The sequence below is a fragment of the Adiantum capillus-veneris genome, chromosome 8 (genome assembly GCF_014529385.1).
Source record: "Adiantum capillus-veneris isolate H3 chromosome 8, ASM1452938v2, whole genome shotgun sequence".
NCBI lineage: Eukaryota > Viridiplantae > Streptophyta > Polypodiopsida > Polypodiales > Pteridaceae > Adiantum > Adiantum capillus-veneris.
In genome coordinates, this window is record NC_140938.1 from 74,381,227 (window position 1) to 74,403,070 (window position 21,844).

Here is a 21,844-nt window from a genome sequence, read left to right on the forward strand (position 1 = left end):
CACGAGGTCCACTAGGCCACCGTCGGTCGTCGGTAGGTACCCTGCCACGTGTCACTCCCAGACCAGACGTCCGTCCAAAGGGTCCGTCCAGTGTGAACCAGTCCCAGTGTAACCCACTGTCCAACTGTATGTCCTGTGAAGTGACACTGTAGCCCTGCTACATGGTCGCACTGGGAGGTGCCCACCACTGGGACTTGTTCCGGGGTAAAGTGAGTGAATAACAGCAAGGGTGTCACTTCTAAAACTCGCATCTAGCCGTAGCATGTCATAGAGCGACACTTGTTGGAAAGTGTTCTTCAAGATTGTCTCTGTTGTAAGCTTTTCTTTTTCTACCAGTGGTTTCTCTGGTACCTTGATCTACTGTAGATCAACAACTGCTTCCAAAAAAGAATCATCTGTATCGGAGAGCAAAGATTTTGAATCTTGCTTGGCACTGGGGAATGGCTTGTCAACAGCTGAAGGCAGGGTATCCACTGGTGTGAGAATGTGTGAGGGAGTTGAACTTGCTGGAATGCTAAGACCGAGAGCAGCTCTCTGGGCCCAAGTGAGGATGCCCGTTGGCTCCTCTACCAACTACAGCTTATTTTGAGGGGTAACCACATGGGGAGAAGGGGGCGGCTGAGGAATGGTGCTAGCTGCTATCAAATTAAGCTTGGGAAAGGTAAACTCATTTTGGCTTTGACTTGGGCTCAAATCCGTGGATGCACGAAGTTTGGGACAATCCTTACTGTAGTGATCCTTCGCTTGAGGGCAATGACAGCAAGGGGGGGACCCTTCTGGCAGAGGGCATTTTCTTTGGTAATGTCCATAGTCTCCGCATCTGTAGCATAAAATAGGCCAATTCAATGGGCGAGGTGTTCCTTGCTCTTGGTGCATGGAGTTGGAGGTGGAGGCGTAGAAGCTTTGAGGAGATGAGGGAGCATGGGTATGATAAAAGCTCTGAGAGGGAAAAGTGCTCTACATACCTTGCATGGGAGGGGCTATCAGCAAGGGTGGCATGTGGTTTGGATGACCATAGGGGGAAACCATGTTGGATGCAGGTGGAGGCCCTTGTTGAAGAGTAGGACCAAGACTTTGCTATATTTTTCGCAACCCCTTGAGGTAGTAGCAATCCTTGTCCTCATCTCTAGATTTTTCACAGAAGTGGTAGTAAACCCGAAGGGGGCATTCATGTGGAGGGTACCTTGGAGAGTGGCATGAGCTACACCAAACCATAGCTTTAGTCTCCTGCTGAGACTTGAGCTCTTCTAGCTTCACGCTTGATCTTTTCCAAAGCCTCGTGATGTGGAGGCTTTGTAGCAGGCTATAGTGTCACTTTCACAGGACACTCAGTTAGTACGGTTGGTCTGGCCTGGTTCACACTAGTCGGACTCTGGACGGACTCTGTGGGCTGGGCTGGACAGTGACACGTGGCAGGATACGGACGGTGGTCTAGTGGACATCGTGGCCAAGTCACCACCACCACTCACTTTGGAGATTGGCTTAGGTGGCTGACATTTATGAGCCGTTGGGTCATTATCATCATGGGCTTCACCTTTGTTCCATCATCGTCGTTGAGAGCAGCGAGTCTTGCACAGAGCACTGCTTCACCATCCCTGCACATCTGAGCCTCGACACCCCCATTTGTACCTGTGAGTCTTGGGTTGGAGCTGAGTGTGCTGCCACGCCAGAGTCTGTACATGGTTCTTTGAGCTAGTCGATTCCACATGTTTTGGTCCACTGTTGTGTCTCTGTTGTTATCCATTGTTTCTGTGTTTCATTCTGTTTGAGAGAGTTTCCATTTGTTTGAGTGAGATTGTCACGCACATTGCACTAAGTGGCACCCACACTGTAGAGAGCACGACACATTATCCGCGCTACAGGTGCTCTCATTTTGGCGATCACGGTGGGACATCAATTGAAGTCTCACTCTCTGTTGAGTACAAGTAAAGCAGCTAGCTGGTTTTTCTTCGTCTCGCCTGTGCTGGTCTGGTCTAGTTTCACCCTAGACAGCTTAATCTAGCTGGTCTAGTCTCTCACCTTGCTGGTCCAATCCTCTCTCGCCCTGGTCCACCCAGTCCTCATCCTGGTCTAGTCCTCCTCGTCCTTGGTCTAGTCCTCCTTGTCCCTAGTCTAGTCCTTCTCGTCCTGGTCCAGGCCAGTTGGTCTAGTCACTCGCCTGGTCTAGTAGAGTCTAGTCCACTGTTCAACTAGGTGAAGTTCTTCTTGCCCAAAGCTTGGTTGGGGTGGTGGTTACTGCATGACACATACAAGGCGATCATTAGAGCGTCAAAGCGCACTACTGAGCCCCCAGAAGTACTACCACAGACGACGCCAACCTTTTGTACCCAGTAGAAGTATATTAACACCATCACCCATACCTACACATACAGCTCCCTCCATTCCTTCAACCGGTTCTACATCCTCCTCCAGGTCACCTTCTCCGGTAAGGCTCTCCCCCATTTTGTTATAGCAAGCTAGTGAGCAACAGGCTCAGGAGCAAGAGGCCATGGAGGAGGTCACTAGTGTTCTGGCCAAGGTGAACATCAAGTTCCCTACCCTCAAGGGTCTCTCCACAGAGGATGTTGATGACCATGCTCGGAGGTTTGTTTCTCTACAACGGTGGACCAGAACATGTGGACTCGACTAGCTCAAAGAACCATGTACAGACTCTGGCGTGGCAGCACTCTGTGGTTATTCATTGTTTCTGTGTTTCATTCTGTTTGAGAGAGTTTCCATTTGTTTGAGTGAGATTGTCACGCACATTGCACTGAGGGGCACCCACACTGTAGAGAGCACGACACATTATCCGCGCTGCAGGCTTCTCCTGTCTAAGAGAGAAGGACCTCTCCTCTTGAAGAGCTCGCTATAACTTTAGGGCTTCCAGTTCCCTCCGTAAAGAAGTTAAAGGATCAGAAGGACTTTCCAAAAACACTGAGGAGGTCTCTACTTGAGGGGAGTCGGTGAACAACTTCCTAGCTCCTTCTATCCTAGTAGCAGCCGTGACAAACTCCTCTAGAGTGGCGTCAGGTCGGGGAAACTCTCTCGGAGTTTTTGCTGGGAAGTTTTGGGAAGAGCCTTCTCCACCCACTTCTTAACCATAAAATCACCCAGTTGCTAAGGAAGCTTGACCACGAGAGACTTTGTTCTGGTCATGAGCTCCGCAAAAGTCTCTTTGGGCTGAAGCAGTAGGTTGGCCAACTCATCCAGAACCTTCTCTTGGAAGTCGTCTGGTTTGAAAGCTTCACAAAATTGTTGTCTTAATGTAGCCAAAGTAGTAAAGTGGTTCTCTGCAAACTGACGGTACCACTTGTCTACTAATCCATCCAAGGTAGATGGGAAGAGTACTAAGTAGGCATCTTCTTGGTTGAGGCCACGACCTCTGCAGAGAGAAACAAACCTCCGGGCATGGTTGTCAGCATCCTCTGTGGAGAGACCCTTGAAAGTCGGAAACTTAATATTCACCTTAGCTAGAACGCTTGTGAGCTCCTCCATAGCTGTCTGTGTAGGAGCTTGTTGCACTGGAGCTTGCTGCAACACAGTGGATGAGAAGTTTATTGATGGGGGTGACTGGGGAGGTGTAGAACTGGTTGAGGGGGAAGGTAGGGGTAATGGGGCTGGTGGACTTCTGCTTGGCACGAAGGGTTGACGCTTCCTGTGGTAGTACTTCAATGGACTTAGTAGTCGGTTTTTTCACGCATTTGACTGCCTTCTATGTGTCATGCAGTAATCAAAAACCCACCCAAGCTTTGAGCACGAAGACCTTTACTTACTGCACATTGGTCCAGACTCCACTAGACCGGGGCGAGTGACTTGACCTCTTGGCTAGACCTAGACGAGAGAGGACTAGACCCAGCCTACTCCTCGTTAAACCTGGACGAGAGAGGACTAGACCCAGCCTAGCAACTACTAGACCAGGACGAGAGACTAGACAAGCAAGTCTAGACGAGCAGGGTGAAAACTAAGCAATTCCAGGGAAAACTAGACGGGACCAAGCTAAGGTAGACCGAGACCTGTGCAAACAAACCGAGTGATACAAGGAGTTGAAACTAGGTAGCTCCTCCACTCGACTTTGGATGGAGTGACACTTCAGTTGAGGTCCCATCGGGCGTGCCAAAAATGAGAGCACCTGTAGCGCAGATAATGTGTCATGCCCTCTATAGTGGGTGCTCCTCAGTGCAATGTGCGTGAGATCTCACTCCACAGAATGCAAACACAGAAGACAATGAACAGCAGAGCAACAACAGTATGACTCATCAAAACCTGAACATGAATAGCATGAACATCGACAAACTCAAAGAAACCTATACAGACTCTGGCATGGCAGCACACTCAGCTCCAACCCAGATCTCATAGGTACAGTGGGCTCAACTCTGCAGGGATGGTGCAGACGTGCTATGTACAACTCAAGATGATGGACTCTAGACGACTGACCACACAAAAAGAAGATGATATAGATCGCGTATCCAACTTTGGACCCAACCACTCATATGTAAGGAGCCACCAACGGCTAGCAGATATCCCAATCCGGCTAAGCCTATCTCCAAATTGAGGTGGTGGTGATCTGGCCTCGGTGTCCACTAGACCACCATCCGTATCACTTGCCACGTGTCATTGCCTAGGCGAGAGTCCGTCCAGTGTGAACTCTTGACCGACTGTGACCAACTGAACTAACTGTTTGTGCTGCACCAGTGACATTGTAGCCCTACTACACTATGCTCAACAAGAATCTCAGAAATGTGCTTTAGTTGGCAAAGCCTTAGAGGACCCATGTGGATCTCTAATGACTTCAATGCCAAGAAAGTAGGTCATACTACCTTTGTCAGAGATAGGAAATTCTTGGCCAAGCATTTGAGTGGTAAGAAAAATCATGTGCTCATTGGTGGCTAGAAGGGGGATGTCGTCAACAAACAGCCCTAAAATGGCAAGACCGTGGGTAGTCAGCTATATATAGATGTTATAATCTACGGCTAAACGCTCCCAGCCATTTCCATGTAGATATTCATGCATGCGAGTATACCATTGGCGAGCGGATTGCTTTAGACCGTAGATAGGCCGCATTAGCTCACAAACATAGTGGTGTGGATAATCTGGCTGTGGGTAGGAGGGGGGCTGGTGCATATATATGACTTTATACAGAAAAACATGCAAAAAGATGTTTTTATATCTATGTGGTGCAATGGGAGATTAAATTTTGTGGCAATAGCAACAAGGATGCGAAAGGAATCAAAAGGATGCCATACCAGGTGAGTATGTATCGAAGTAGTCAATGCCGGAGCGCTGAGTGAATCTCGAGCGACCAAGCGAGCTTTGTAGCACTCTATTGATCCATTTGGGTCGTATTTATTTCATAGAAGCCACTTGCAGCTGACAATGTTGTGGTGTTGTGGCGGGGGCATAATGTTCCAGGTTTCTGCTGCCTCCAGTGCCCTCAACTCCTCTTGGATGGACTTTTCATAGAAAGGGGCTTCAGAAGAGGCCAATGCTTCACGAAGTGGGATATGAAGCTTTTCTTCTACTGGCGAAACAAGTGGCATTGTAGATATCCCAAATAGAGGGCATGCGTCGAGACTGATGTCGATATCTCAGTAGTAGAGGACACATTGAAGTCGGCTGCAACTTCAAGTGGAGAAGTGTGGGATTCAGATGGCTAAGACTCAACCTCATGGACGCACGATGGAATTGGATAGTGTAAGGGCGTGCCATGGTTGGAAAAAGACTCCAATAAGTAGAGAGGGCGGTGAATGTTGCGGGGAGTGGATTCTGATGGAGAGGATGGTTGAGGAGGTGTGGCGGAGCCATGAATGCGATGCAGGTGGAATTGAGGCTGAGATGGCCCAGAGACTTTGCGGGAAGTACGCCATGTGTATACCATGGTGGGTGAAGATGCTGGTGAAAAAATGGGTGCGGGATTGAGAGGACTTATGCAATGTGCAAGCGGGTGTGCTGCTGAGAGTGTTGCAGGTAATGTGTGTGTGTGTGGGGTGATGTAAAATTGCACTACTGGAAACTGTCTACATGGCCGTTACATGTTCGACTTAATATTGTCCAAAGTATCATGATGGCATACGTTCAGTTTTACTTGCCGTTGTTGCACTGGACTCGCTCTCGCCTTTCGTTGCTTATGTCAGATATTGTATCTCACTTGTGGCGCACTAGTTCGCATAAGAAAGGCCTCCGTCTATTAGCAATGGAGAAACTCTGCACTCCCAAGAGTTTTGGGGGGTTATATATTTTGGACCTCCACCGCCACGCATTGGCAAGGAAGGCTATGTTATTGCCTACTTTGACAGAGGAGTCTCAACCATGGACAGTTATGGTTGCAAATATATGTCAGCGTGTTCTCACTCCCGCCGCCTTTGGTCATTGGCAGACTTCCCTCTGGGAGATTGTGTTTGGCAAGGTGCTCGGTCATATTCCTTGTTGCTCGATCACCTCTAGTTTGCTTTCTGCTTGGAAAGTTGTTACGGATCATCTCTTTTGGCATGGCAGGCAGCAAACAGATGGAAATTCATTGCGTTTGGAAAGCATTCACTGGAGTAAGATGTTCTCTCTTAATCTAGTTGATCGGTCGCCTCGCCAAGCTTACTTCCTCTCTGGCCGAGGTATACATACGGTGGATGATGTGGTGGATTCAACTGGGAATTTTCTCACTCTCTCACAGGCAGCAACACGCTTTGGGTTGGGCCTGCATCATCGTCAGATTTGGAGTGTGCTGGAGCATATGCTGGCCCTTTTCCTCCCCATTCCGCAACGTCCTGGAATTTATGGGATGTTCCTTTTGATGCGATTTCCGCCTGCATTATCTATACTTCCCTTATGCAGGACTCTTGGTTGGCTGATCATTGTAATGCACTTTGGTCTTTACACAAATCTGATCAATGGTGGAGAAAGGCTGTAGCAGGCTACAGTGTCACTTTCACAGGACACTCAGTTAGTACAGTTGGTCTAGTCTGGTTCACACTTGACAGACTCTCTGGGCTGGGCAGTGACACGTGGCAGGATACAGACGGTGGTCTAGTGGACATCGTGGCCAGGTCACCACCACCCCTCACTTTGGAGATTGGCTTAGGTGCCTGACATTTATGGGCTGTTGGTGGATCATCTTTTGGATATATGGTCCAGCGTTGTGGTCGAGAATATAGAGTCTGTACACACAGCACGTCTTTACCATCCCTGCACATTTGAGCCTCAACACCCCATTGTACCTGAGAGTCCTGGGCTGGAGCTGAGTGTGCTACCACGCCTGAGTCTGTATCAGTTCTTCGAGACAGTCGAGTCATTTGTTGTGGTCTGCTGTTGTGGTGTCACTGTGAGCTCAGTTGTTGCCTTGTTGTCTATTGTTTCCTGTTTCAGTCTGTTTTGAGTGAGATTGTCACGCACATTGCACAGAGGAGCACCGACTGTAGAGATAACGACACTATCTGCGCTACAGGTGCTCTCATTTTGGCGATCACGCTAGGACCTCAACTGAAGTCTCACTCTTTGTGAGGTACAAATCTTGAAGCTAGTTGGGTTTATCTAGCTTCGCCTACTTTGCCTGGCACTGTGTAGCCTGTTGGTCTGGTCCTCTCTCACCCAGGTCCATTTGGTCTGGTCCTCTCTCGCTCTGGTCCAATTGGTCTTGTCCTCTCTCACCCAGGTCCATTTGGTCTGGTCTCTCTAGCCTGGTCCAATCAGTCCTCGTCCCTGGTCTAGTCCCTCCTCATCCCTGGTCCAGCCTGGGTCTAGTAGAGTCTAGACCTGTCTTCAACCAGTTACAGGTTTTCTTGCCCAAAGCTTGGTTGAATTGGTGGTCATTGCATGACACATACAAGGCGGTCAGTCGAGCGTCAAAGCGCACTACGGAGCCCTCTGAAGTACTACAACAGAAGACGACCCTTGGTACCTAGTAGAAGTCCATCAACCTCATCGCCCATACCTCCGCATACGACATCACCCATTCCTCCATCCGGTTCCACATCTTCCAGATCACCTTCTCCAGTAAAGCTCTCTCCTATTCTGCTACAGCAGGGTACTGAGCAACAGGCTCAGCAAGGGGCCATGGAGCCGTTGGCTAGCGTTTTGGCCAAGGTAAACATCAAGTTCCCTACATTCAAAGGACTCTCTTCAGAAGATGTTGACGACCATGCAAGGAGGTTTGTATCTCTCTGTAGGGGTCGTGGTCTTAACAGGGAAGATGCTTATTTGGTACTCTTTCCATCCACCTTGGATGGCTTAGCAGACAAATGGTACAGCCAGTTTGCAGAGAACCATTTTGCAACTTGGGCAACCTTAAGACAACAGTTTTGTGCAGCTTTCAGGCCAGGTGACTGCCAGGAGAAGGTGTTGGATGAGTTGGCCAACATGGTGCTCCAGCCAGGGGAGACTTTTGCAGAACTTATGTGACTAAAACCAAGTCTCTGGTTGCCAAGCTTCCCCAGAAACCCGGTGAATTTATGGTTAAGAAGTGGGTAGAGAAGCCGCTTCCCAAAACTTCTCAGCAAAAACTCCGAGAGAGTCTCCGACCCGACGCCACTCTGGAGGAGTTCATCGCAGCTACTACTAGGATAAAGGGAGCTAGGAAGCTGTTCAACAACTCCCCTCACATAGAGATCCCCTCAGTGTTTTCGGAAAGTCCTTCTGATCCATTAACTTCTTTACGCAGGGAACTAGAAGCCCTAAATCTACAACGAGCTCTTCAAGAGGAGAGGTCCTTCTCTCTTAAACAGGAGAAGCCTCCACATCACGAGGCATTGGAACAGATCAAGCACGAGCTAGAAGAGCTCAAGTGTCAGCAAGAGACTAAGGCTATGGTTTGGTGTAACTCATGCCGCTCTCAAGGGCACCCTCCACAGGATGCCCCCTTCGGGTTTACTGCCACTTCTGAGAAAAATCTGGACATGAGGACAAGGACTGTTACTACCTCAAGAGATTGCGACAAATACAGCAAAGTCTTGGTCCTACTCTTCAAAAAGGGCCAGCACCTGCATCCAACATGGTTTCTCCCTGTGGCTATCCACACCATATGCCACCTTTGCTGACAGCCCCTCCTATGCAAGGTATGACAAGTACTTTTCCGTCTCAGAGCTTTTATCATACCCATGCTCCCTCATCACTTCAAAACTTCTATGCCTCCACCTCCAACTCCATGCACCAGGAGCAAGGATCACCTCGCCCTTCCACTCGCCCTTTGAATCGGCCCATTTTGTGCTACAGATGTGGGGAATATGGTCATTACCAAAGCAAATGCCCTCTGCCCGAAGGGTCCCCTCCCTGCCGTCATTGCCCCGAAACAAAGGATCACTACAGTAAGGATTGCCCTAAAACTCGTGCATCCACGGCTTCGAACCCAAGCCAAAGCGAGAATGAGTTTGCCTTTCCCAAGCTCAATTTGATAGCAGTTAGCACCATTTCTCAGCCGCCCCCTTCTACCCACGTGGTTACCCCTCAAACTAAGGTGCAGTTGGTAGAGGAGCCATTGGGTGTCCTCACTCTTAGTATCCCAACACGTTCAACTCCCCACACATTCTTTCAACAGTGGATACCCTGCCTTCAGCCGTTGACAAGCCATCACCCAGTGGCAAGCAAGAATCCAAATCTTTGCTCTCCGATCTTGATGAAGCTTTCTTGGAAGCAGTTTCCGATGTACAGAAGATCAAGGTACCAGAGGAACAACAGGTAGAAAAAGAGAAGCTTACAGCAAAGACAATCTTGAAGAACACCTTCCAACAAGTGTCCCTCTATGACATGCTGCGACTAGATGCGAGTTTTAGAAGTGACACCCTTGCTGTTATTCAGTCACTTTACCCTGGAGCAGGTCCTAGTGGCGGGAACCTCCCAATGCGACCATCAGAATCCTATATGATATCCAATCCCGCTGCTCCACTCACTGATTATAGAAGCCCTCGCCTGACAGTGTCCGTTTTGGGTCGGCAATTCTCAGGAGTGATAGTGGATGGTGGATCTGGCATCAACCTGATGCCCGAGTTCACTATGTTAGCTCTAGGTCTACAGCCTACTCGCCTTGCTCCCTTCACAATTACATTGGCCGACCAGAGGACAGTCTACCCAGTGGGCATAGTGGACAATGTGCCTCTGCAGGTACAAGACTTTACTTTTAACTTGGATTTTGTTGTGGTTCTTCTTCCCTAGGTTGAGGGCGGATTTCCCTTGCTCATTGGAAGACCATGGCTTCGACACACTAAAGCACTTCATGATTTGGGAAATGATGCCATGTTGATACATACTTCTGGCTCCCCAATGCAACCCATTCTCTTAGAAGGAGGTATGGATCCCGTGGTGCGGCAAGTTCCTTTGTGAATGGAAACCAACCCTGAACAAGAACAGCCTACTACACCTGAAGGTTCAGACGAAGATCTGCTAGAGTGGTTGGAAGCTACCAAATCTATGCCTTATTATGGAGTCTCTATTCACTCCTTGCCTAGAGGTGCACTCTCTTCCAATGTTTCCACAGTAACTAAACCTAATGAGCGTGAGACAACTCAAAGATTGAAGGTCATAGATGCTACTCCTGATACGCCCTTGGTGAAAGTCTTTGAATTTGATGAGCCTATGAAGAATCATAGAAAGGGGAAGGAATCTCCTCTACAGGAGTTCACCACCCCTCAAACATCAGCCCCATTGGTGTCTGCTTCTTCAACCAGAACAAAGCTATCATCTGTGTTTAGCGAAAGCCCTTCACAGAGCCTGTCCTGCTTGATAAATTCCCTTCTCATTATAGTTGTTTGCTCCCTCCTCGCCCCTATCTACCTCTATCCCCTCAACCCTACCCTACCCTCCCCCTCCCCAACTCGTCCCCCTTCCCTTCCCCAACTCGCCCAACCCTCCGAAACTCGCCCCTTCCCCTCCCAAACTAGTCCCTCCCCCTCCCCAATTCGTCCCCCTTTCCCCCTCCCGAACTCGCCCCCCCTCCCAATTTGTCCACCTACTCCCTCTTCCTATTCGGCCTTTTCACCAATTCAGCCCTCTCCCAATTCACCCCTCCCAACCCAAATTGGCCCTCTGCCCAATTCAGTCCCTTCCCAATTCGTCTCCCTCTTTCCCTCCCAATCCAGCCCTCTCCCAAATTCGCCCATCCCAACCCCAATTAGTCCCTTCCCAATTCAACCCCTCCCAAATTCGACCCACCCTCCCAATTCGTCCCCCTCTTTCCCTCCCAATCCAGCCCTCTCCCAAAATTGCCCCTCCCAACCCCAATTGGCCCTCTGCCCAATTAGTCCCTTCCCAATTCAACCCCCTCCCAATTCGTCTCCCTCTTTTCCTCCCAATCCAGCCCTCTCCCAAATTCGCCCATCCCAACCCCAATTAGTCCCTTCCCAATTCAGCCCCTCCCAAATTCGACCCACCCTCCCAATTTGTCCTCCTCTTTCCCTCCCAATCCAGCCCTCTCCCAAATTCGCCCCTCACAACCCCAATTGGCCCTCTGCCCAATTAGTCCCTTCCCAATTCAGCCCCCTCCCAATTCGTCCCCCTCTTTCCCTTCCAATCCAGCCCTCTCCCAAATTCGCCCCTCACAACCCCAATTGGCCCTCTGCCCAATTAGTCCCTTCCCAATTCAGCCCCCTCCCAATTCGTCCCCCTCTTTCCCTCCCAATTCAGCCCTCTCCCAAATTCGCCCCTCCCAACCCCAATTGGCCCTCTGCCCAATTAGTCCCTTCCCAATTCAACCCTCCCAACCCCAATTGGCCCTCTGCCCAATTAGTCTCTTCCCAATTCAGCCCTCTCCCAAATTCGCCCCTCCCAACCCCAATTGGCCCTCTGCCCAATTAGTCCCTTCCCAATTCAGCCATCTCCCAAATTCGCCCCTCCCAACCCCAATTGGCCCTCTGCCCAATTAGTCCCTTCCCAATTCAATTTGTCCCCCTCTTTCCATCCCAATTCAGCCCTGAACTGTCATCATCTTTGCATAAGAATCCACCATCCTGTGTTCAAGCAGAGAAACCTCCTCCTCCAAGTGTTGAATTCTCTTGCCAACTGCAATCAATTCTTGCATGGTTGGGCCTAGCACCTGCTTCAAGAAAGATGTATTATGCGGTACCTAGTGGTTTTATTTCCTAGTTTTTCAGTATTTCCTCTCACCGAGACTATTTCCTCTCACCGAGACGGTGAGCGGTCTTGTGGCGGGCAACCTGTAGCAGGCTACAGTGTCACTTTCACAGGACACTCAGTTAGTACAGTTGGTCTAGTCTGGTTCACACTGGACGGACTCTCTGGGCTGGACAGTGACACGTGGCAGGATACGAACGGTGGTCTAGTGGACATCGTGGCCAAGTCACCACCACCACTCACTTTGGAGATTGGCTTAGGTGGCTGACATTTATGGGGCGTTGGTGGATCATCTTCTGGATATATGGTCTAGCGTTGTGGTCGAGAATATAGAGTCTGTACACACAGCACATCTTCACCATCCCTGCACATTTGAGCCTCGACACCCCATTGTACCTGAGAGTCTTAGGCTGGAGCTGAGTGTGTTGCCGCCTGAGTCTGTATCAGTTCTTTGAGATAGTCGAGTCATTTGTTGTGGTCTGCTGCTGAGGTGTCACTGTGAGCTTAGTTGTTGTCTTGTTGTCTATTGATTCCTATTTCAGTCTGTTTTGAGTGAGATTGTCACGCACATTGCACAGAGGAGCACCCATTGTAGAGAGCACGACACACTATCTGTGCTACAAAGGCTCTTACTGCAATTTGGAAGTCCGACTTGCCTCTTAAGGAGCATCTCTTTCTTTGGCGCTATTTGTTGGGAGTTCTTCCGGTTGGCACCCTCCTTGCGGCGCGTAACATCAGCTCTGCTCGTCGTGTCAGTTGCTCGGCTGTTGATGAGACTGTCAGGTCGTTGCTGTCCGTCATCTGTCTGACTTGCTGTCTCAACAGCATCACGCAATTGACAACTGATGCCAGCTTATAGTAATCTAGGCATATGTTTTGCAGATGTATGAGCTCTGTGGGAGATGTACAGAACTTTGAGGTCTCTGTAAATAGTTAAATTCACATAAAATACAAAAAAAAAGTCTTTTGCTTTAGCTTTTGGTCGTGGACTGGTTAATGCATGTCAGAGTTCCCATGTGCCTTCAAGCGTCATAAAGCCATGGACAGCGTTTTGGAGAATGTTTCTGAAATCAAAAGTTGTTTGTATGAAGACTTCGAAGAGTCTCATAAAGCTTGGAACGGTCTGACATCTGCCCTTGAGGTGCGTATTCCCGTACAGGATCTGATGGATCTAATAGCGCAATATGCCATGAATGCGGTCATTTTGTTTTTCCTTGGAAAAATGCTCGTTGCGCAAGATGTCGGACAGTGGGTTGATTTCCTTCTAAAACGCCAAGCTGTTAGAGGAGTTTATTTCGGTGCTCGGGGTTTCTATGAGGTACTTATGGCATATATTGAGGCTAGAAACCTTCTATTGGAGATGTCCCCTCTCTTTTTTGGCACGCAAATGACTCATGTTTTGCCTTGGGCACTTACAAAGGACTATCAAAGTCTTATTCGTCACAAATGTCCTATGTGGGTGGAAATTGTTGACTTTCCGTGCACGTGGAGGCATTTTCTTCCGTTATTGGCTGCTCAGCTTGGCAAGGTGATTTGCCCTCCGAAATTGGATGCGAACACCAACAGGTTTTGCATTCTATGGGATACGGATAAGCATACCCCGGATGGAATTATGGTGGACTCGGGGGATCCTTGGGTGGGCAAGCGCCCTTTCAAACTCAAATGGGGAAAATTTGCTAACTCTTGTTTTCGATGCGGCAGATTTGGTCACATGCAATCTGAATGTCCTGAACCAGTTTTGCAGCCCCCTCTTTCGGTTGTTCCTTCCTCTTCCCCTGCCCCTATAGGCAAATGTGTTGGTGATGCTAAATTGAATGGTGCCCCTGTTATGAAGGTGACTTCTAATGCAGATAAAGGGAAAAACAAAAATCTACCATCTGCCGATGTTGGAAATGTAAATGCAGGGGAAGGCAAAAATGTTGGGCCAACTGATGTTGGTTCGTGGATGGTACCTAAAAAGACCTTCTTCCCGTAATTATGCTCCTCTGGTTAACGCCAATAAGAGTGTATCATTTAAGCAGCTTCCCTGCAATGATAATCGCACATTGATTGACGCTTGGGAAAAAGAGATGCACTCTTATAAGGATGTACTTTTGGGTGAGCTTTCCACCTCTCAGGCGATTTCTATGGACAAGATTCTTGCTTTGACTCAACGGTCAGGATCTGCCATGGATGTCGTGGATGGAGATGTCCGTATGGGCATCCCGACTTGATCCCATGTTTTTTTGTGGTTGTAAATATGGTTTCCGTTGCATAGTTGTATTAAATGCATTTCATACAATGTGCGTGGGTTATGTAACCTTGATAAATAGCGACTGACCTAGCACTATGTACATACATGTAAGGTGGAGATCGTTGTTTTGCAAGAACACAATCAGCATGACTTTTCTGGTCAGTGTTCTTATTTTGCAGGTTATTGGATTGCATATGTTGGTTTGCAAGATTACTCAGGTTTATTGATGCTGGTTCGGCATGAGCTTGAGCCGGCTCTCTTGTATAATGATCTGCACGGCGGTTGGATGGTGATTCAATGCTTGTTGAATGGTAAGGTGTATGAATTTGGCGGCATTTATGCGTATACATCATCTGGACAAAGGGTTGCTCTTTGGCGAGACATCTCTTCTCGTTCATGGACTTCAAATGCATTCCTTTGCGGTGATTTTAATAATACCCCTGAGATAGCTGATAGTACCACTGGTAACTCACATATTTTGTCTGCGGAAAGGCAAGAATGGGATAATCTCTTTGCTTCTACTCAGATGATTTATATATGGCGGCATTTGCATCCAAATGTCTTTGGTTTTACTTTTCAGCATGTTGCTCACTCTTCGTATAGAGCGCAGTTGGATAGATGGTATATGCTTCATGTGCAACAATATGAGGAATTTGTCTGTGAGGTCAACATTGATTACACCTTACAGTTATCGGATCATTACCCTGTTTTGTTGAATGTGAGTTTTGGGCAGACTATTTGTGACCGGGCTCTTCCGAGAAAACGTCTGCTACTTATTAACAATGCTTATCTCACTCATGAGGTTTTTCGTGACATGATTTCTGAGGTTTTTCCCCCTCTGCTTGCTCATATGCATCTTGATCTTGACGCAGCCTGGTATCGCTTTGTTATGAGGGTGCAAAGTGTTATTTGTGAGTATGGCACGCATTACATGCAGTGCACTCGAGGGGATGTCAAAGATGCGAAGCAAGCTTGTCAACAGCTGCAAGCGTTGGCTGATTTACAGCCTCTGTCTAACTCTGAGATGTCGGAGTTATGTGAAGCTTCTGCGTGTATTCAACGTAATGACAAGCGAAAGCTTGCTAAATGGAAGATGCGTGCCTGTCAACAGGCTTTCATGGATAAAGGATGTGCTTCGAAGCAGTTCTTTAAGCATTTTTCATCATACAAGACTCTCACAGCCAATCAAGCGGGTTATGCTTTCCTCGGGTGTTTGGACTTCTTCAAAACAAGAACTTGCAGATGCCATGGTTTTGCATTATCGACAGGTGTTTGCTGCTCCTTCTCAGGCATCTTCGGTTGCTTGCCATGTGTGTCAATTGATGCTTTCTTTTGTTACTCCGATCATATCCCCGCATGATGCATGCGTCCTTGAGGACCCCTTTACTGCTTCCGAATTGCATAGTGCGTTGCTTGCTTTGGGCCGTTGGCGGTCTCCCGGCTGGGATGGGCTTACTGTGGAATTTTTCCTCTCCTTCTGGGAAGCTCTTGAACAACCGCTGCTTTTTATGACAAATGCGGCGTGGGAAAAGCAGGACTTGCCTCTATCTTGGAAAGAAGGTTTACTTAAATTGCTGCCTAAGCAAGCGCTTTGTGAGCGATTCTCTCATTGGCGTCCGATCACCTTGATGCCGGTGGTTTATAAGATATTGGCTAAGATGTTGGTGCACCTCATAAAGGACCATCTTTTTGCAGGACTCCATCAGGCTCAATACCGTTTCATTCCACGTCGTCAGATTATGGATAATCTGGCTAATGTTATGATTGGCATGGAGTATGCTAAGTACACTCAACAGGATGTACTGGTTATGCAAGTTGACATTGAAAAGGCCTTTGACACAGTGCAGTGGGACTTCATTGCCGCCACAATGAGGTGCCTAGGGTTTGGTCCTAAATTAGCCAACATGGTTTATTTTTTGTATGCATGTAGCACGTCTTCAGGGATCTTGGAATGTGAATTGACTGAATCTTGGCCTCTTGGTTGTTCGGTCAGGCAGGGTTGCCCCTTTAGTGCTCTGTTGGATGCCACTCACCCGGTGTTGACTTATCTCGATCACTTGACCTCTATTGGGCGTCTTCATGGTCTGTGATTACCTTCGGGCCGTACATTCGTTGGTCAAGCTTACGCTGATGATTCGTTGTTTATGCCTCGTAATCAGCGGGCGGATGTCAAAGTGATTATGGAAGCCTTGGAACTTTTTGGCATTGCAGCTGGACTCAGAGTCAGTTTTTGTAAATCGAAGCTTCTGCCTCTTCGTTCTTGTGATTGGCATATTCTGTTGTGGCTAGGTGAGATTGTGTCTTCGAATGTAATCACTAGGCATTTGGGTTATCCAATTGGCTGGAATGTCACTCACTCTCAGAAAGTAAATTGGGTTATGCAACGTTTGAATGCCAAATTGCATTACTGGAAGCTATCCACTTGGCCCTTGCATGTTCGTCTGAGAATTGTTCAGAGTATCTTGTTGGCATATGTTCAGTTCTTCTTGCCACTGATGCATTGGCCTCGACGATGTCTTGATTCTCTTATGTCGGACATTATGTCCCATGTGTGGCAGACTCATGCTCTGAAAAAAGGTTTACGCTTGATGTCGCTGGAGAAGCTTTGTACTCCTAAACGTCTTGGTGGACTTAATATTTTGGATTTGCACAGGCATGTTTTTGCGAGAAAAGCTATGTTGTTGCCTACTCTTGTGCAACAAGTTCAGCCTTGGACTCTGATGTTTGCATACCTCGGTCAACATGTTGTTACTTCTACTTTTGGCCATTGGCAACCATCTATCTAGGAGTTGGTTTTTGGCAAAATGGAAGGGTACATTCTTGGATGTCCTCTTGCTTCTACTTTGGTATCTGCCTGGAAAGAGGTTACGATTCATTTATCGTGGAATCCTCGGCAGGAAGGTGATTCTATTCGTTTGGAAAGTCTCCATTGGAGCCGGGCCTTCTCTCTTACTTTGGTTGACTGTTCCCCTCGTCAAGCTTACTTTCTCTCTGGTCGTGGCATTCGTGTGGTTGAGGATGTGGTCGATGAGGCTAGATATACTTTTGACTTTTCCTTTGCCACTCGTCGTTTTGGATTGGGCATGCATTACCGTCAGTTTTGAAGAGAGCTTCAAAACATGCTGCTCGGCCTTTTGCCCTTTTCACCGTTGTCTGATGGTAACTGCATGTCTGATAGGGCCCTTCAGGAAACGCCTTCTCGAGATATTTCTGCAGGTCGAATTTATGCTCTTCTTCTACCACAACCATGGCTTGATGGTCATTGTAATGCCCTTTGGCGAATGCACAAATCTGACCTCTGGTGGAGGAGGCTCCTCTCTGCCTTGTGGAAAAGCCATTTGCCCTTGAAAGAGCGCCTGTTTCTTTGGTGTTGTTTGCTTGGAGTGCTTCCCGTCGGCACTTTTCTTCGGGCGCGTCGTATTCGCCCTTCTTCCTACATTCGTTGCTCGACTGCAGAAGAGGATATTTGCCACTTGTTTTGAGATTGCTGCGTTACTAGAGACTTTCTTCTCCGTTTTCCTGGGGTGGTCTTTCACAAAAGGTTCTGGGTATTTGGCATTTTCTCACCGACATTACAGCGGTTTGCGGTTTTCTTTATGTGGGTCAGATACTGGGCTTTTTGGACATTGTGGAGCCAGCGTAATGCTTACATGTTGCATCGTACTCATGCAGCCAATCTTCAAGCTTTCTCTTAGGCAATCCTTACAGTTTGGAAGTTGGTGACATCACCATAGAGATGCACTAGCTTTCCTATGAATGTTTCTATCTACTCTCTACAGCTAGGTAGTTATGTGTTCTTCCTCTTATACATGATCCTTTCAGTGAGTTTTCCTCGCTTTGAGGTTTCCCACTCGTAAATTAATCAAATCGATTTACAAAAAAAGTGTGTGCTGAGTGTAGATGTGCACGTATTGTAAACCCCGGATGGATGAGAGGCATACAATTGGAAGATCACCGACAAGTGATAGACAATACATACACGAACCAAAATATCTCCCAAAGGATGAGGTGAACCATGTAGATTGGTGGGTGGTACGCCAGATGTTCACAAGGCCACGCTAATGGCTTGGCTACCACTAGTCCGTCGCACATGTCGAGTAGTCTAGTTCAGCACCAGGGCCACCAGCCAATGAGGTGGCCCAGTCCAGAAGTCCTCTAGACCACTTGACTAGAGAGTAATCCATCTGCCAGGTATAGATAACACTATTAGCACTATAGCCAGGCTACAATCATTGAAGCCACCAACTAGGATAAACCTACCTAGTTGCATCCGGTGTATTATTTCCTCCATCGATGTCTCAAAAGATGTGACATCTGTACCCCGAGTCAGATCAGACTTGTTTGTGCATGCTTTGACTGGGTCAAGGTTGCTTCTGCCCATTGTCTGTTTTGATTCTAATATGTTTCCTCAAGTATGTGCTCATTTGCACCAAAATGCACATGCCATGCTACTTTAACTCAAAAATTATTGTTTGGACTTTTCTCAGGTCAGCGTCAAGGTTACTCTTCTCAACTTCTTTGTTACCCCAGAAGGGCTGGAGGAGCAGCTTTTAGGGCAGGTTGTAACAAAAGAAAGACCGGACCTTGCAGAAATGAAGAACCATCTAACTATTTCAAATGCAAATATGAAACGGGAACTTAAAGAGATTGAGTCCAAAATTCTTAATCTCTTATCCAAAGCCCAAGTGAGTGAGAGAACTTGCTTCATCTGACTTGAGTGTTTGATTTCGCTTTATCTGAGACCTTTTCATTGTTTATGAAGACTATAGACAATTTCCTTTTTATAAAGATATTTTTCTTTTAGGGAAACATACTCGACGATGAAGTTCTCATCAATACCCTTTCTCAATCAAAAATAACATCAGATGAGATCACTACAAAGGTTGCCGAAGCAGAGAAAACAGAAATTGCAATTGATGAGACACGGGAGGTATATAAAATCTTTCTGGTTCTAATTAAGAATAGGAAGATATCCTTGTCATGACTTGCAATCAATAACATTGTTTTTAATATATGTTAAAAATGCTTGTGTTTTAGGTTTATCGCAAGGTGGCAACGAGAGCTTCACAGCTTTTCTTTTGCATTTCTGACTTGGCCACTGTAGATCCCATGTACCAATATAGTTTGCCTTGGTTCATATCATTGTTCAATAAAGCAATGGAAGGTGCAACACAAGCATCCATAATTGAAAAGCGGATTTTGAACCTAAATGAATATTTCACGTATTCACTCTATGTGAATGTTTGCCGGTCTTTATTTGAGAAGCATAAGTTGATGTTTTCACTTATGCTGTGTATAAAGATCTTGCAGGTAAATTTATGCTTCTATATCTAAGTTTTTGAAGTGCTATAATCTTCAAACAGAAACATAAACTTACTGCATCACCTCTTTTTCCATATGAGAGTTAGTAAACCTGGATCGGAGCATACTCTTTCCGGATTCTATCATCTTGAGAATTCTTTTCTACGTTTTTTGTTCTTTTGCTACATTTTCTGGACTAAAGCTACACCTATCTTTCCTTTCTTTGGATTTTTTCCTTTTTTTATTTACGTGACTCTTGAGGAGTTCCAATTTCCAAAGTGTCTTCGTTTGATTGCTTTAGCATTAGACTCTTAATTTTTGCAAAATTGTCCCGTATTCCCAAAATTTTCAGGAAATGAAGGCAGTGGACTCTAGTGAGTGGCGATTCTTGCTAGCGGGAGCAACCTCATCCACCATGCGACAGCCAAATCCTGCTCCTGATTGGCTGACAGATAAGGTAATACTTCCGCTGAAACTATGAATCAATTTTTCGGCCAGTTCACAAGAATTGATTGTGTACTTCTGAACTCTGCAGTCATGGATAGAGATATTGCACTTAAGCCTACTGGAGAATTTCCATGGTTTTGAGCAGCATTTTACTGAGAACATCTCGCATTACAAGAAAATATTCGACAGCTCAGATGCTCATCAAGAACACCTTCCAGAAGAATGGGATGAAAAATTAAACAAACTGCAAAAATTGTTGATTCTACGATGCCTTCGTGTGGACAAGGCACTGTTAGGAATACAAGTATGTATAACATCTTAGGAGCTTATTTCATGTTTTCACTTTTATAAGTTTTTTGATTGCAGCCTTCACCTAAACTTGGTGCTCCGTTATATTGTTTCAGGACTTTGTGTCAAGCAACTTAGGCCAAAGATTTATTGAACCACCTGCCTTTGATCTTGGAGTCTGTTATAAAGATGGGTCTCCGTCATCTCCACTCATTTTTGTCCTCTCATCTGGGGCAGATCCAATGGCAGACCTGCTAAAACTTGCTGAAGACCTCCGTTTTACAAAGAAATTTGAGAAAGTATGCATGTGTTTGAGTAGAACAATGTAATTTTGTGTGAATGTATGAATTTGTTGCTATCTGTCCTTCAAAACCTAGAAGCCTTCTATATCATCTCAACGCTGTAAATAATTTACAAGGCTCACAACCTACCATGAAGCTTTATATACTTTTTTTCAAGTAATGTCGTGAAGCTTTATATACACTTATGTACAAGTGTAAGAGCTGTTTGTAAAGTGACCACAGCTGCAAAGACAACTAAGATCGAGAATGAATTGTTGCTTCATAAAGGCACAAGTGTGTTAGCACTCTTTTAGGAACACTTATGCACATTTATAACGTAGCAATAAATGACTTCTGAGAGAAAGCAGTTATTTATTATAATGAGAGTGAGAAAGCTGTTAACTTGAGCCTTTTCCTCTCATTTACAGGTTTCCTTGGGACAAGGTCAGGGACCTAAAGCAGAGAGGTTGCTTGAGTTAGGGATGGAACGTGGAATGTGGGTTTGCCTACAAAATTGTCATTTATCGCAATCATGGATGCCAGCACTTGAACGAATTGTTGATAATATTGACCCTGAGAAGGTGCATATTGCTTACCTTTAAACAGGGACTTACCTATTTTATGAGTGGATATGGACAGGGATTTTCCATAATGCCTCATTTCTCATGTCTCCTTGTGATTTCTTCCTTTTTTAAAAGTATCATGTGTGGATTGCTAATGTATGCCACCACATTACAAAGCTCAAACAGCATGGAAACTTCACATGTATTTTGTGCTCTAGAATTTGGACACCATAGGGCTACAGATTTTGAGTTTGCAAATGGTGTGGTCCTGCTTTTCTTAGCAAAATAAGAACCATATCTGATTGTATCTAAACAGAACCCTAATGGGGTTGTTTTCAAGCATACCCAATTGTATAAAACCCTCATGTGCTTCAGTACGATAGTTAAGTGTGAGGACACTAGTGCCATCTGAAGAGTCTACAATGTGAAATAAGAGCCAAGGCTGGCATAGCGTGGTCATCAGAACCAAAATTGGTTGTGTCAGGTAGAGTAGGCTGATATTGGCTCTTATAGTAGCCGTTTGAACTTTTTGTGAAGGTCATAGTTGCACCCATAGATCCTGCTTCTATAATGCCAAGTGTCCTGACATTCATAGCCGCTTGTCTTTCCATATGCAAATAGATTGGCACATAGAGAGGCATCTTGTTCACTTCTCTTGTTGAATTGGCTTTAGAATTTTTCCATCTCTTTCGTGGCACTCAATA

The 21,844-nt window shown here is 46.5% G+C and overlaps 1 protein-coding gene across 1 annotated transcript in view; it reads left to right on the top strand.

The window, feature by feature from the left end:
* Positions 1 to 21,844, top strand: part of LOC147452380 (uncharacterized) — a 283,958-nt gene that overhangs the window by 207,889 nt on the left and 54,225 nt on the right. The window contains exons 40-46 of the mRNA XM_086518094.1: positions 18,748 to 18,945; positions 19,065 to 19,190; positions 19,298 to 19,570; positions 19,914 to 20,018; positions 20,097 to 20,312; positions 20,413 to 20,595; positions 21,006 to 21,158. Coding sequence (XP_086374220.1) covers positions 18,748 to 18,945; positions 19,065 to 19,190; positions 19,298 to 19,570; positions 19,914 to 20,018; positions 20,097 to 20,312; positions 20,413 to 20,595; positions 21,006 to 21,158 — 1,254 coding nt within the window. The remainder of the gene's footprint in view (positions 1 to 18,747; positions 18,946 to 19,064; positions 19,191 to 19,297; positions 19,571 to 19,913; positions 20,019 to 20,096; positions 20,313 to 20,412; positions 20,596 to 21,005; positions 21,159 to 21,844) is intronic.